At 39.2% G+C, this 16,137-nt stretch overlaps 1 protein-coding gene across 1 annotated transcript in view; it reads right to left on the bottom strand.

Annotated features, from left to right (window-relative positions):
* Positions 1-3,474: 3,474 nt before the first annotated feature.
* The window catches only part of arl15a (ADP-ribosylation factor-like 15a), an 86,311-nt gene continuing 73,648 nt past the window's right edge, over positions 3,475-16,137 (bottom strand). The window contains exon 5 of the mRNA XM_079451124.1: positions 3,475-5,034. Coding sequence (XP_079307250.1) covers positions 4,885-5,034 — 150 coding nt within the window. The 3' untranslated portion in view covers positions 3,475-4,884. The remainder of the gene's footprint in view (positions 5,035-16,137) is intronic.

Genomic DNA, 16,137 nt, shown 5'->3' with positions numbered 1-16,137 from the left:
ATCAAAATATATCAAATATGTTTTTTGGAAAAGAAACATGTTCTTAGAGAAACTAAATATTTAGACGTGTTGCTCATACTCATTAGGCAGTCACATCTTCTGAAGAACTCCAGGCCTCTGAACTTTGTCGCACGAACAATTGCAGTGTTGCGTCTGGACGTCTAAATCTTCCTCTCAGTATACATCTAAAAGGGGAGTTTGTCCAAAGTGAGGTCAGTTGGACACATCGGATTGTCTCTTCCATTCACGATAGAAGCACAATGGCTGAAGTGACCACCACTGGATGACCTTTTCAACAGACCTCATGCCCTCGTTTGATTGACATTTCTCTTTGACGGCAGGGGGCGGAGACGGCTTTTGGTGGGCAATGGGGAGGGCAGATTCTCTTGGGTAAATCCTCATCCACGTCTTTTCCTTTGGGCAACAAAGAGTTTGATGTTTTTGTCTGAAATAAGGAGCCAGATCCCTTGTTGTTTTGATGAGTGGGCCACCTGGGACACACATCTCCATCATAGTGTCAAAAGATAAGAGGGAGAAAAGATGGTAAGAGAGGAGTACGGAGGAGAAAGAAATCCTCTAAAGCAGCACAAACAGATTGAATGACAAGCTCAATGGAGAATGTTTAGCGAACTGACCAAACCTCTTGTCCGTGTCATTAGACACAGAATCGTGCGAACCAGCCCAAAAGAGCAGACATTTAGACTCAAACTGTGGTTCATGGATCACTAGTGGTCTGTGAAATATTTTAGATAATATAAAAACATTTTAATGTGTGTACTTTTTTAATTGGGGAAAAAGCACACATATTAGCTACTCATAACAATGATTGTGTCAATTTTCATTCATTAAATAACTTAATTTGAATCAGAATTCTATTGTTGACTTAATTCAATTATGTTATAAATGTGTAAAATTTTGAATAAAAGTGTTCAAATAAACTTCTCATGAAACTCTTTTTGGTTCAAAAGTTTTAAAAGTGGCACTTAAATTTCAATAAAAAATGTAAAGTGAAAAATATTAAGATACTGTTGATTACCGTTTAGGTTGTTTGCAATTTTCCTTTACTGTTGCAATTGCCCACCACCTAAAAGTTTTTACAAGGATTAGAATTAAGTTTTTCTTTGTAAAGTTTACTTTGTGATGATAACCCACCCACTTACAATGTGCATCTGCAATGGCACGGTATCCGAAATGAAGGCTATTTTCGAAATGCACTGAACGCTGTAACAAAGTGGCGAATTAGATTTAAAGCTGAGGAGGAAGACAGGTTATTTACCTATGCAGAGTAATATTTTGCTCTTATCTGGGTTTCCCACTGCAGCTGATTTCATTGATAGCTCACACATGTTGTTTGCTTTACAGAGAATGTGTGTGGTGCCATGCTGAGAACCCTGACATGTATAGGAAAACATCTTTAAATTAACCGGTCGAATGTCACTTTCCTGCCCTCTTCAAAACATAAATAGTGGAACACAAACAAAAACCCGCTGGCTGGCTTTTGTTCCCAGTCCCGTTGTCAAGACTAACACTGGGTGAGAGAGACTACTATGTTTATTTTGAATCCTGGAACGTTGAGAAAACCCACCGGTGGCACAGTGTCCCGGTCATGCATAAAGCATAGGAGATTGGCCCCCTGACTGGGGACAAGCTAAAACTGTTAAGAAAAAGAATAGCATTTCACAGTGTGCCACAGTATTGGATCACCAGGACCAGATGGATGTCGAGGGAACATCTGTTGCATTTCTACAGGGGCAAGCCCCTTCAACAGGTTGTGAAAGCTTGAGATTGTTTGGCAGTTTGAACAGAGGGAGACCAAAACAAACAAAAAAAGGTTCCCTGACGAGTCATGCATTACAATTATAGATTCAGGATCTACCGAGGGGACTTTAATGATGAGGCAAACTTTGGTGAGTGAACACAACTGGGAAAATATTTTAAAGAGAATATCAAACCCACCCCCTTTTCAGAAGTCATTATAACAAAGATCACTACACTGTGTTCCAAGTCTTTGTCTGTAGCTGGTGAATTCCTGCGAAGGAACTAAAAATAATCTCTGTCTAGACACCAGCAAGTGTGAAACGGAGCCAAGCGAGAAAAATGATATGCAAATGGAGTTAAGGCTGGTATTATAAAAGACATCCCATGTGGGAGGGTTTTCAAAATGCTCAGCGGACTTACAGCCAAAAATCTGCAACGCCAACCATTCAAAACTAAAAGCGACCCCAACTCAGACAGTTTCTGTATATCTCATGTTAATCTTGAGAATTGAGAACAGAATAGTATCGCACCATCCAAATGTCTGCAGTCTTTAGTTTGATCACATTTATAAAACACAGACAGATAAAGCTGTCAAATGGACGATTATTTCCGAAAACATGCAACGCATGTGGGGGGAGGGGCGGAACTAAAGCATGTGCGCAAACATTGCGAGGAAAAATGTTTCAGTTATCAAGTGCGGTTGATGTCCAGAGTCTTTTACCGCTAGGACCGCCGCTCCATCTATCAGTTTCAAACGGTCCAGCGTTACCTTTATATAACATCCATCACCCAAATGCAGTGAACAAACAACACAGCTGAACTTCGCAAACATAGTGCTCGCTCTTCTGCTGAAAGTGACTTTCTGCGCATTCTCCTTCTCCCGCTCTCCATGGTTGATGGGGGTTGCCCGGGAGAATTGTCCAATAAGGGACTAAGTAAAGTTGTTAGCTAACGATTTTTCATGTTTGAAAAAACTTTCCGAAACCTGTAGGAACACTGGGGGAGTGTATCGAGCACAGAAATACTACGTAATGCGTCCAACTCGTTTTTAGTCCAGTTGACCATGTTAAGCATAAGAAGACAGCATGTTTAACACAGTAAAGAAGTCAGAATGCATGATACACCGTTGCACCACCCCTTTAAAGCTTGGATGCGTTTGTCCCAACACATGTAATGCGGCTTGTATCTATTTACATTAGATTAGGTTTAGATAATGTCACGTGACACACAGGAATGGGCCATCTAATAAGTTGGTGGCCCTAGGGTCCTATGGAATCACTGTGTAGGCCTCTCTGGAGTGGAGACAGATGCTCAACTCACAATTCCAAAAGGCCAAACTGGTTTTCCGGCAGCGTTTCTGCATTGAGGGTGGGCTCCATTGGCGTGACCAAAGGGAAGCAGAGCGACCCAGAAAGAAGGGGCAAAGGGCTTTCTCTGAGAGCGGCTAGACAAGAGGGCAGCAGACTAGAGCGTCAGCCTCAGACAGAGGAAGACCAGATCAAAGAATCGCAGGGGCAACCTGCGTGACAGACAATGCATTAAAGCGACGTGGGTAGTTTAAAAGGATGAGAAGAAAAAAAGAAACCTGGCTGAGACATGATACATCAGGAACCCTGTCTGAGAAACGTTGACTTCCTCTTTTTATCTACATCAGATGGTGAGCGCATGAAATTTGTGTTGGAGACAGAGATTAGATGGGGAAGCAATGATACGATGGACAGTTTGATAATTTTACTGTGTAGCCGTGAAGAGGTGCAACTTAGAAACTACTGGCTTGAAAATAACCCCATATATTAGATTCATAGGTGTCTACAATCAGATTGATATTCAAAATAATTTGCAAATATTTATATTTACAGTGACAATAGCAACATGATTCATACAGTATATAAATATGGGATAAGGTTGGGGTACACCAAGCATAAGACGATACATCTGTCTGGAACATGGAAACAAATCGACAGTCGTACAAATACGTTTTTCAAAAATAAAATGTCAAGTGCAATTGGCGGGCAAAATATAAAGCAGTTTAAACTATAAATACACAGAACAGCATGTGTGTCTCAAATGAAGGACCTAAATTACTCGGTTAGTTTGGAGACACCTGTGAGAAATAAAATATCAAACATCAGAGAGGTGCGCAGTCAGGAATCTAAATTTGTGGATAGGAATTTTGATAATACCAGCAGGAAGCAGTGGGTGAGACTGTAGAGAGTGACTGAGAGAGTGAGGTGGCAGACAGGGAGAGTCTTCGCAGACAGTTGGAGGGCTTAAGACTGGCGGACAGGGACTTGTCAAATGCAGCTGTTGTGGACACTGATTGATAGAGTTGGTATTTCAGCCCGAACCTGAAACAGCTCACGTAATGCCATGCAAAAAGGGGTGCGTCCTTTACAAACAACACAGTTAACAACCTAACCTGAAAATAGAAGAGTAAAACAAAACTCAAACGATTTGTTTTGGAAAACAGTCCAGTCACATATCAACTATGATGTGGGTACGAAAGAAATTTGACTAATAAATGGCCTTTTAAACAAATGGCTTCATAATCAGAAAGCATTTTATCATTAAAATTGAATATTACGTTAAGCTTTTGGTTTGTTATTATTTGTTCTTGAAATGTCTTTTTCATTATTTAAATTGTATTATTTGTCATGATTTTTGATAATTGGAAATTGCTAAATGTTTTACATTTTCAGGATTTTGTGTGAACTTTGTCCTATTTATATGTGCATTTGTGTGCGACTCTTTATAAATCTGTAAATTCACCATTGATATTCATATTCTGAGCCATAATAACAAATGTCACACATAAAAGCTTGTAAGATCATTAATATACAGTACATACATTTCACATGCACACCACATTGAAAAACAGTCCCAAAAGCGTATTACTATTACAAACAACGGTAAAAATCTGATATGCTTAAAGGACTGTGGTTTACCTGCTCCCAAGGTAGCATATGTGTGGCCCTTAACCTAAGGGTAACAAATACATCTGTTGAGTCATCAAAACATGCGTATATGTCTCCAGTGGGTTATAAAACATCTACGAGTGAGAGGTCCCAAAAAATTCCTTAGCAAACAACACTTCAAACCCACTTTCCACTTTGAAGTTTGATTGAATCATATCCTGCTAGGTTGCACCTCCTCTTCCAAAAGGCGGATGAGTTGACTGAAACTCTCCTTCACTGCCTCCATGTTGTTTGTTGTGCTGCCGTTGAGTATCCATCTCCTCCCTCGTGTTAGAGGCTGCAATTCAAAGTACTTCTGTAACTGGAAAAAAGGAATGATTATTTCATTATTGTTCTCTAAATTTGGAAATTAAAATAAAAACTGCTAGCAATAAAGGGATAGTTCACCCGAAAATTAAAACTCTGCCATTGTTTAAGTTTTACTCTTATCATTTCAAACCTGTATACTTTCTTTTACAGAACACAAAAGAAGATATTTTGAGGAATGTTGGTAACCGAACAACGGCAGTTCCCAATCACTTCTATTGTATCGACACTAAACCAATTTAAGTCAATAGGTACAGACATTGTTTGGTTACCAACAGTCTTCAAAATATGTTCTTTTGTATTCTGCAGAAGAAATAAAATCATTCAGATTTGAAATGACAAGAGGGCGAGTAAATGATGGCGGAATTGTCATTTTTAGGTGAAAATGCCCTTAAAATGTTTATAGATGCAAGGTTTTATGTAGAAGAGTATACACACATGCATATTTAAATACTGTACATAAGTACGTTATATAATAAAAAAAAATATTATAGAATAAAATAACTGATAATGCTTTCCGACTCATACAGAATTTCCATATATTAATTTAAGCTTGAAAGTCAACCTTTACTCTATTGCAGCATGAATCCAAATGGACTCTATAGACACATGGCCAGTAATAGACTTACTTATATGTTTAAAGACTTGTTATGGAAATTAAAATATAAATCATGGCCAAGCCACTGCTGCTTCTGTTGGTATTCTTCTTCTTCTTCTTCCCCAAAGGGAGACTATGGCAGCCTTTTGAACCATACGAAGGATAATCATGAAATTTGGCACACTTGTAGTGATGGTCCTCAGTAGTCATTTGACCAAGGATGGGGTCTCTAGCTCTCACTCTATAGCACCACCAGCAGTTTAAAAAAAACTTTTTTAACGGCTGTAACTTTTGATCCAATTATTTTAAAGAAATTCTACTTGCCACACTCCGCCCATTAAAGTAGCGGCCATCTTGAAAAGTACAGTGTTGCATTTTTTCGCTACATGTCCTAGAAATTGTGACCGATTGTCATGAAAAATGGTTCAGATAATCTTTGGACTGACACATTTAGAATTTTAATGCATTCTGGCATTTAGAATTTAGTCATAAATTGTAATATCTTTTGAATAGTGTAATATATCTGCACCAGTAAGCGCCATTGAATTACAGTCCCGGACATACATGTGAAGATCCAAGACAGCGCCACCTAGTGTTCATGAGATATTACGCTTTTTATATAAGTGCCTATAACTCTTCAACGTTTTGTCTGGAATTCGTTTTTTGACGGTAATTATTTCTCCTGGTCCATGACGATTCCATTGATGCCTCATTTGTCATTTTCTAACATTTGGTTCATAACTTATTTTAAAGAATATGAAAAACTTATTTTCCCACTGCTCATTTGACAAATGAGCCCTATTATTTCAAGCTCCACTTGTATGATCTTTGGACCGAGCCGCACAGAAATGGTCCAATTGGGGTTTTTATGGGCAAATTTTGAGAGAAATACCTCTGCAAAGTTTACTGTGCCTGTGACATTGTCTCTTTCCCGTATTAAAGTTTTGACTGTATGTAACCTGTTCTGCATTACTATACAAAATGATATTCTTGCGTTCATTGTCACTTCTGATATCTGTTTCTCTTGTACATTGTATTTCTGTTATTTTTGCTCTAGGCTCTCATTTCAGCCCCTTCAGGAATTGGCTCATGTCAATGTTTGAAGCTCTGAAAGCTCTCCTCGGGATCCTAGATCAAGCACGTCAACTTAGTTGCACAACCAGATAAACCCCAAGCGTCTGGTCCAAGAAGTTCTGGATTTGAATCTCGTGTTGTGTATTTCCATACAAAATTATATTCTTGATTTCATTGTCACTTCTGACATCTGTTTGGCCTGTACACTGTATTTCTGCTACTTTTGCTCCACTGTCTAATTTCAGCCCCATCGGGGATTGGCCTATATCGATGCTTAAAGCTCTGAAACCTGTCCTTGACAGGCAGGGTGAACTAAGTCAACTGAGTGGCTCAACCTAATATGAGCACGCCTCAAGACCGCGAGATTGCTGGTTTGAATCCCAAGAGGCATGTTTGTTGCTTGTATATATAAAGTGTGCATTGTGATTTCATTCTTGGCTGTTTTTCAACTATCCATTTTTCATGTACATATTGTTCTTGTGGTTTTGCACTGTCATAGCTGCAACTTTGGTTGTTGTTACATACTTACTACACTACTTAACTGTAGTGTTAAAGTGATTAAATCTTTCAATTGGCAGCCCTAATTATGTGACAATAAAGACTCTTTATTTAAAAACAGTTTGGCCTTAATAGTTTTTTATGTTCACCAAGAGTCAACGGTTTGTTATCTGCTCATTAAGCCACAATGTTTCTCACAGAACGGCAGAGTAATGTTAGTGTCTGTTGATCTGTAATGTGAGGTCCATGTGCGGCAGGGAAACTATGCAGATTTCGTTAACATGTTCTTGGCATCCTCAAAACCGTTAGTAACGGACGATTAAGAAGATCGTATGTCAAAGCCTTGTACTCTGTGGTTGATTACACTGTTTTGTCAGCACCTCATTATTACCACAAGGAGATTAGAACCATCTGTTAGATTGAATCTATTGGAGCAATTTCATACACTTCGGCTCAGCAGACAATACAAATCTGTGATGAGTTTTAATTCCTCAAGTCAATTTTTGAGTCTTAGTGATGAGGACACAAGAACACAGATAATTAGGAAAATAGTTTTGGCATGTGACCAAAAATGACAATTGCAGTTAAAGAGTAACTACATACAGTAGTAAAATACATTCTGATCTTTAGATAATTCACTTAAGAAACCCAAGTACGAAAAACATCACATTAGTTTTCTCCTGATGGATAACATATGATCTGAGATATGAATCCACCGTATCCACATCCACATAGATAGTCATCGAACATCGACCGATTACCTTCCTCAAAGCAGAATAAATAGAGCATCATGTCTATAACCAAATGAGATTATCTGCCCTTGTTCATTGATAATGGCAAAGAACAACAGTCAGAGCCAGATAATGACAGAACAAATATTCTGTTGCTATGAAACCGATGAAACTACATTGTGTCAAAATCTGTAAGCATAATTGACACTCACTGATAATCAAATTGATAATAACACGTCTAGCAACACCAAAATGTTCCAAAATCGAATGAAACTCTTTAATATGATTAGTATTTTGGCCATTGGAGTCATGCCACAATAACAGTCACAGTTTAAAGATGAGCTATTGCAGTGTAAAGCAGGAATGTAACTGTGCCATGTTGGGATTTATTGGTGTCTGATGTTACTTGACGGCCTACTTTACTGAGTCAAAAGATTGTGTCTCGTCTTTCCTCCTGCCGAGTCTTTAGGGGGCATTGAGCTGTGGCTCGATCGTAGTGTAAGGAGTTTAATGACAGATTAGGTCACTTCAGCGGGCGTTAGCCCTGAGGCCTGACCGACCCAAACAGTGTTAACAAATCCATCTTGGTAAACGGAGCTGCCCCAGGCCTGCACTGAGACAGTCTGCCTTCTGCCTCGCCAGTCTGTCAGTCTGTCTGAGGCAGGCCCCCTTCTGGAGAATACCAGGTTTGCAGTTCTTGCGTGAGAAATCTCAATGGTGTACCTTCTAGGTCACAAACAACAGTGCAATGAAGCACAATGCCATCTTCCTTCTTCTTTTACATTTTTCTTCTGTGCAAGGCAGCTTTTTATAAAAAATTCATTTAATTGAATAAACAAATGACATTACATGACTGCTGGTACACTAGCCTACAGGAAGATGCTCTTAGTTTTAGATTATGCTTTTCTTAGTACGATAAATATTAGTGTACATTTTCCCAAAACACGTCTTTGCATGTCAAAACGTGAGATGCCTCAAGATGCACGTTTGAGACAATGCAATAACAGAAGTAATATAAATTGTAAACAAAAGCAACACTACCCTCACATCCAATGGTTTTTATTTGGTCAACTGAACCGACATTGATGAGCACGGTTGTGTCTAAACGATACGTCTAAGAAATTATTTTAACTTGACATATATAGGATCTTATAGGGATACTTCACACAAAAATGAAAATTCTGTCCTCATCCACTCACCCTCAAGCTGTTCAAAACCTGTTTACATTTCTTTTTACTGATGAACACAAAGAAAGATATTTGGAAATATGTTAGCAACTGGGACATCATTGACTACCATGGTAGGAAAAATGTGTTTGGTTGAACACAAAATACGACATTTTGAAGAATTAAGGAAAGCAAATATTTCAAGGGCACCTTTGACTACCATTTAAATATTTCCTACTATCGTAATCAATAGTACATTTTTCCAAAAAAAATTGTTTTTTTTGTGTTCATCAGAAAAAAGATATGTATACAGGTTTGGATCTTGGGGGGGGGGTAATTCATGACAGAATTAACAGTGAGAAAGAACAACAGTTATTAACATTTTAGCTGGGCTTGTTGTCTTAACAGCCAGCTAATGCAACAAAATGCTAATTTGTCAAAATGCTAATGTGCAGGTGATTTTAAAATGGCTTGTTCTAGGCTGGTGACTACATACAGTATGGGGTGAGAAGTCAGCAGGGGTGAAAAAGTATCTGTTTTCTCCTCAGGAAACATAACAGTAATGTGAAACACCAAAAAATGCACAAATAAACAGCATTGTTGAAGCTGTGAGTTTCTTGAGTTGAAAAGCATACAGGCTTACACAAGCTTGAACTTTCTGTCCCATCTATAGGGTGATATGACACAATCGGTGGTCATGTGAGCGCAGCGCATTGATTGGCTGTCTGGGGGGGCAGACATGGCATGAGCTGAATGGGGCGGCTGGGCTGCACAAATGGGCTTATGGCCAGCAGCCGAACTATAATTCCCCATGTTGCTACCGAGCCAGGGGGAGCCGCACTGGATGCACATGAACACGAATTGCATTCTCACCATTATTTATGAATTTAACAGTCAGCTGCGGATATGAATGTCGTTTCATATCCATTCTTGAAGTTGGGGCTTTACCAAGGCAATTCAGGTTACAAGGCATTCTCTTGGGCGCAATGGATAAATTCCACGTGGGTTTTGCAGACCACAAAACTCTCTGGTTACTCGCCCAAGCAAACAGCCACTAGACCATTTCATAGCATCAGTCAGAGTTAAATGAACACAAATGGGTTCATATGTTGTGCTGTGTTTGGATAGGACGGCACGGTATTGTAGATTAGAATAAAACGACTGGGGCCACAAAACTGCCAGAGGAAAATGTATATCTGATAAATATCACACCCGGAAAATGAATAATGGATATGTCAGCTCAAAAAATGAAATGTTAAATTAAATGATCAATTCAAATTCTCACACATATTAGTCAGTTTCTCGAATTCATTGAAGGACCATAAAGGGCTTAAAAACTGCCATTGAAAACAAGTGTTTGTACTGCGTCTGTGTGGTTAGACAGCACTCTGCGATTGTAACATTAGACAGAAAGTCCCCATTGAAGAACATCACCAGGGATCACCTCGGGCGTATAAGGGCGTGCTCAGATATCAGAAAAAGCCAATTACTCTGGATGACAAGTTTTCCCCTGCAGATATCAGTCAGTTGTGGAGAACACACTTGAAAGAAATGTCTAGATATCTCCAGATGCACTTACCATGAAATTGAGCCGGTCTCACTTGTTTTTTCAATGTCTAAAGAGCCTCCAGTTCTGTACTTGGCAATGCACGCACCTTTCAAAAAGGTCCCACAATTAAAGACAATATCAAATGCATTTGGTGCATATAAAACAAAACAAATACCTGAAACTTGGAGGAAGATCTTCTATATTATGGTCTATTCTTTTTTCAAGGTTAACATGTAAAAACATTTTACACAGAATGTATACACATTGTCTGTGGGTAGCTCATACACTGACCCTGAATATGCTGTTGCGTTTACTAACATCCTGCTTACAAATAAGGCCTACATAAACATACTTGCTCGGGACAGTTGCTCATGCAAAGTGATACAAAAAAGGCGACCCGAATTTTGTTTGCACTTCCTTGTTAATGAGTCTTCTCATTTTGCGCATTTCAAAACTCACAATGAGCCCACCAGACAGAGAAGAGCAGTTCAAACAGGTCCTGTTTACACTTAATATACAAATCTCCTTCAGATGATCCGATCACAAGTGGGCAGGCCAGAAGGTTACAATTTACACCTGGTATCAAACGTGTCTCTTGCAACCACTTGTGATTTTAAGGGGTCTCTCAGACTTTGTTCACATTGACTGCAATAATGCAATTCTTTCGAATGATAAGAGTAAGGACTTAATCGCAGTAACATGTTTACCTGACCAAACCTCTTTACTTTTTACTGTTCAATACTGTTTACTGTTTATGAATGTTTTATTAGTCTAATTGTTCTTTTCAAAATTTGCAGCAGAAACCACAATCTCAGATACAGGTGTGTTTATGTTATCGTTTCAATGTATTCATGTTAAATGCAAAACACTGTTAAGTGGATATTATTTATGGTTATTGAGCGCCATTAGGAATATAGAAATATGAAGGTAAAAGTGGACCTGTCTGTCACTACTTTATTTGAGAAAGTAGTCCAGCTCTGTAACTATGTGTCGTCATTTTGTAAAACAACACAGCAAACTCCTTCATGTTGTTTTTAGAGTAGACCAACCAATGCAACGTCATCGCCATTCCAACCAACACAGGTATTCCTGAAAATGACAGTGCCACGAGACAAGTCTAATCTAAACTGTTGCTATACACAGTGTGGAGAGAGTCAGTCGATGAGATTCCACCGATTCCACAAATAATCAGACAGTGAGAACAATGTCTATTTTTATACATGCAACATACATACATGACTCAGACAACATGCATTAGTCAGGATGTTAATAACATAATAACATGTTATTGCTTGTTACTATGTAAAGCTGTACTATAATGTTGGCAAAAAGGCATATGCGACCTTGGACCACAAAACCAGTCACGAGGGTCAAAATTGAGATATACATCATATCATCTGAAAGCTAAATAACTAAGCCTCCGTTGATATGGTTAGGATAGTACAATATTTGTAAGAGATACAACGAAAATCGAGTTTAAAGTTGTCCATTAGAGATGCCCTTACTTAGACAAAAACAGGTTTATTTTAACGCTCTCTATTGGATTACCGCTGCAATGACATTGTAGAGAGTAGATGAAACCAAAAGAAGAAATTCTAAGCTTTACATGGATGCCAAACTTGAGTGGGTAATTCTCTAAGGTCGGTCAGCAGCGGGCAAAGTTTGTAGGCATGTTTCCCGCCATTTTGCTGCATACACTCACAAAAATTACTTTTTTATAAATTTACGGTAGGAAATTTACAAAATATCTCCATGGAACATGATTTTTACTTAATATCCTAATGATTGTGAGTATAACCCCCCCCCATACATTGTTTTCTAGGCTATTGCTACAAATATACCCGTGCTACTTATGACTGAATGGTTTTATGGTCCAGGGTCAAATATGTCCATCAGTTTTTTTTTTACGCTGTCTTCATGCATTTGTCTATCGCACTTTTTAATGTTCATTTTTTGACGGTTCTCCATCAAACACAACACCCCAAATGCATGGGAATTGGATGCAGCTTAAAAATTTGGTGGGATGCCTAGGTATGTCCCAAAATCCCAGTAAGAGGAGAGTAAGCAGCCCCAGCCAAGATCAATAAGCCCCAAAGCTGCATTGGAATACCGCCAGGGTCTTGCTGGGCAACAAATGAAGACCTTAAGCAGCGCTGTGCCGTCCTGGCTGGAGATTTACTGTCTTGTGCCGCTCAGACGGGAGAGCAGATTCCCAAAAAGCACAGCCCTGTCAAAGAGTTCAAAGGAGACCGATTCTCCCCTCACTCTCTTCTGAAAGCCAACTGACCAGTGCCAGATCAGAGCGTCCTCCTGAGCATCATAAATCCACACGGCACAGGGACACTCACCGCGGTCCTTTCCAAGCCTTCAGAACAATGCTATTGCACTTAAAACCCAGGGACTGTGATAATGTACTTTCCATATAGGCAGGAACTACAAATGCATATAAAAGATGTCTCCGATATATTCCCACTTGGACAGAGAAAAGCTTGACCTCTCTTTCTTTATTTTTACAACCCTTAATGTTTTTATTTATCTCTCCAGCTTTATTTTCAGTGGGACCGAATTGAAGCCGTTGGCTGCTGTTTTAGTGAGCTAACAGATTTCACTTGTTTCAAAGACATTGGTGGAACCACTATAAGCTGTACATAAAAACTAAAAACGTTAACCACTACATCCAGGGCAATGTGTTCTTTTCCAATGATGGACATCCACATCAGTCTGCTTTCGCAACTAAACCATTATAAAGGTGAAATAATGCTGGGCAAACACGCTCTGTGTGTATAAGCGGAAACCCTCTCAGACTGGATTAGCAAATAATTGGCAGGGCCAATGAATGGGCCTCAACCCCAGCAACATTTATGAACACCCAGAAGGGAAACGCAGGGTACAAATGTGTGTGTATGGACTTACTACAGCTTTACAGTAACTCAATTCATTAAGGGCTGGGAAAAGCTCCCCAATAGCTAACATCTGGATCGAGCGGTCTGAACGGGCAAGCTGTCAGCCTCCCTAAGCCATCACATCCAGAATCAATGTGCGTGCACCATCCACAAACCAGCCCTCTCCCTCGGAGGCTGGAGGAGATCTGGTGCTGTGGCACAGCAGACCACACAGTGGGGCTCAGGGGCCTGTTAAGGGAGTGAAACACCTCCCACCGAGAATCTCCCCATTCCGTTTTCTAGGCCACAAATTTCTACTTTCCAAGATCTGACAGGTGAACCACAAGAGAGGAACACCAGAGTGCCTCTCAACACACACAGCATCTAGAGAATCAAAGAGACCCCTCTCAAAATGATTTAAAACACACTCTGAGATCAGGCCCCCACCCTTTTCCTGTACCTAGCATCCTGGGACCTCAATCTCAAATCAGTGCTTACATGCATTTTTTAAGGGGGGGTGAAATGTTTTGCTCCTTGTATGTCCATTCTGTAGTCCATGCCATGACAATGTCAAGAGAGAGACATAAGAAGAAGCAGAGATTGGGGGTGTGGATGGGTAAACTGAAAACATAAGTAGTGAGTACATGGATCTTAAATAAGAAAACAAAAAACAAAACTCCTTTTCTCTCAATAATTCACATCAGATCTAATTGTGGATTTCTTATATGATTATGTTCCAGAAACAGCTGAGGATTTCACGTGAGGGACATTCACAACCTGTTTATATTGTTTTCCAGAACATATTAAGTCACTTCATCTACACTTAAGCCCTGAAGCCAAATATAAGCATCTCATCTTCCATCTATGCTTCTGAGGTCTGTTTCTGGTTTGTAAATTTGTCATATCTGTGCACTGGGTCAAAACACAAGTTGTCAACACATACCAAGTTATTGAAACCATACCACATGACATAAATATACTTCGGTCACAAAGAAGCAGACCGACAACGCAACTCACACAGTTTACATTTATTCATTTAGCAGACACTTTAATCCAAAGCAATTTACAAATGAGGAAGCGTTTAACATTTTGCCTCAAAACCTTACAATAAGCACAGCATACAGTTTTTCTGTGGAACATTGCATTAGCAGTGCAAAATGTGTTGAGAGTTTGATCCCCATCAAACACATACTGATCAAATGTACTGCTTGAAGTTGCTTGCCATAAAGATACATACATATCATGTTTGTTTTTGTTTAGTTTTACTTTAGATTTGACTGACGAAACAACCTGGTTACAACTTTTAATTAAAAATTGTATTATGTGATCCTAATTTAATGAATTTGCTCCAAAATATTTATATTAATGTTCACCCAGAAATAAACATTCAGTCTTCATACTCACCCATGAGTTGCTTCAAATCTGTATACATTTCTTTGTCCTCATGGAAACAGAGAAATATATTTGGAAGAATGCTTTCAACCAAACCGTTGTTGGCCATTGACTACCATAGTAGGGAAGAAATGCTTTGGAAATTTCTTTGTTTTACTGAACACAAAAGAAGATATTTCGAAGACTGTAGGAAAACAAACTGTTCTGGGGCACATTTGTATCTACTATGTTCAATGGTGACCAAGAGCTCTGTGTTCATCAGAACAAGGACATTTATACAGATTTAGAACTAATCTGACATAATTTAAACTGTGTTTTACGCTTATGAAGTAACAGCCTGTGTTGGCTATCTTTAAATCATTTGCGTCCTTGTATAATACCTGCAAATCAAAGTTTAAGCTCAGACATGCTACTACAAGGGTTAAATTAACCCTAAAGCCATTAATGTGCACTTAAAAGGGGTGATTTAAATCAGTTTACAACAGGGATGTTGCAGTGATGGAATTTTCCCACCGGAAAAACACCTGTTGTACCAGTGACACTGGAGGTGGGGGGTTTGCAGTGGGGTGGTCGAAGATGCGGCACTATGCATGATGCATTCTACATGCAGTTTTAAAATAGCGGCAATTGCTTGAATAAATGGTGGGTTCAATATCTTAATAAAAACTCACAAAACTACAAAAATGTACAATGATTTGCTCACATTAAACACAGACCATACAAAACGAATAATCACATGCTGAATGGAGCAGTATTTTGGTCTTTGACTAAACTAAGTGACTTTAAAATTCAAAATGACGGTTGGGGCCGCAGTAGGTAGTGACACCGACTATTGCAACAAGCCTAGTTTATACCTCACAAACAGCCACTGAAATTATCCCTAATATCCTCTTCAACCTTATTCACTCCAATTCAGCCATTTAGCAGTAAAAGCCACGGCGATGCCTTTTGAAACCTTCAACTATTCAGACTCACAAAAAAGCATTTGCATTTTAAGCACCCCCATGCCCAACAGAAACAAATGCTTCCCTTAAAAATATAATTTGTCACTTTGGTTGCTCTTCAAACAGAAAATAACCAATAGAAAATCTGGGATAGAGCCCAGATTCCCAGCTTTGATCCCCATGTCTCAGCAGTGAACTGGGGGTCAGGTCAGATGTGAATGGGCTTCCGGAAGTCTTGACATACCCTGCAGCAACCAGTCTTCT

The sequence above is a fragment of the Barbatula barbatula genome (genome assembly GCF_947034865.1).
Source record: "Barbatula barbatula genome assembly, chromosome: 2".
In the NCBI taxonomy this organism is placed as follows: Eukaryota; Metazoa; Chordata; class Actinopteri; order Cypriniformes; family Nemacheilidae; genus Barbatula; species Barbatula barbatula.
Note: the sequence above shows the minus strand (reverse complement) of the source record. Positions and strands in the feature narration are given on the sequence as shown.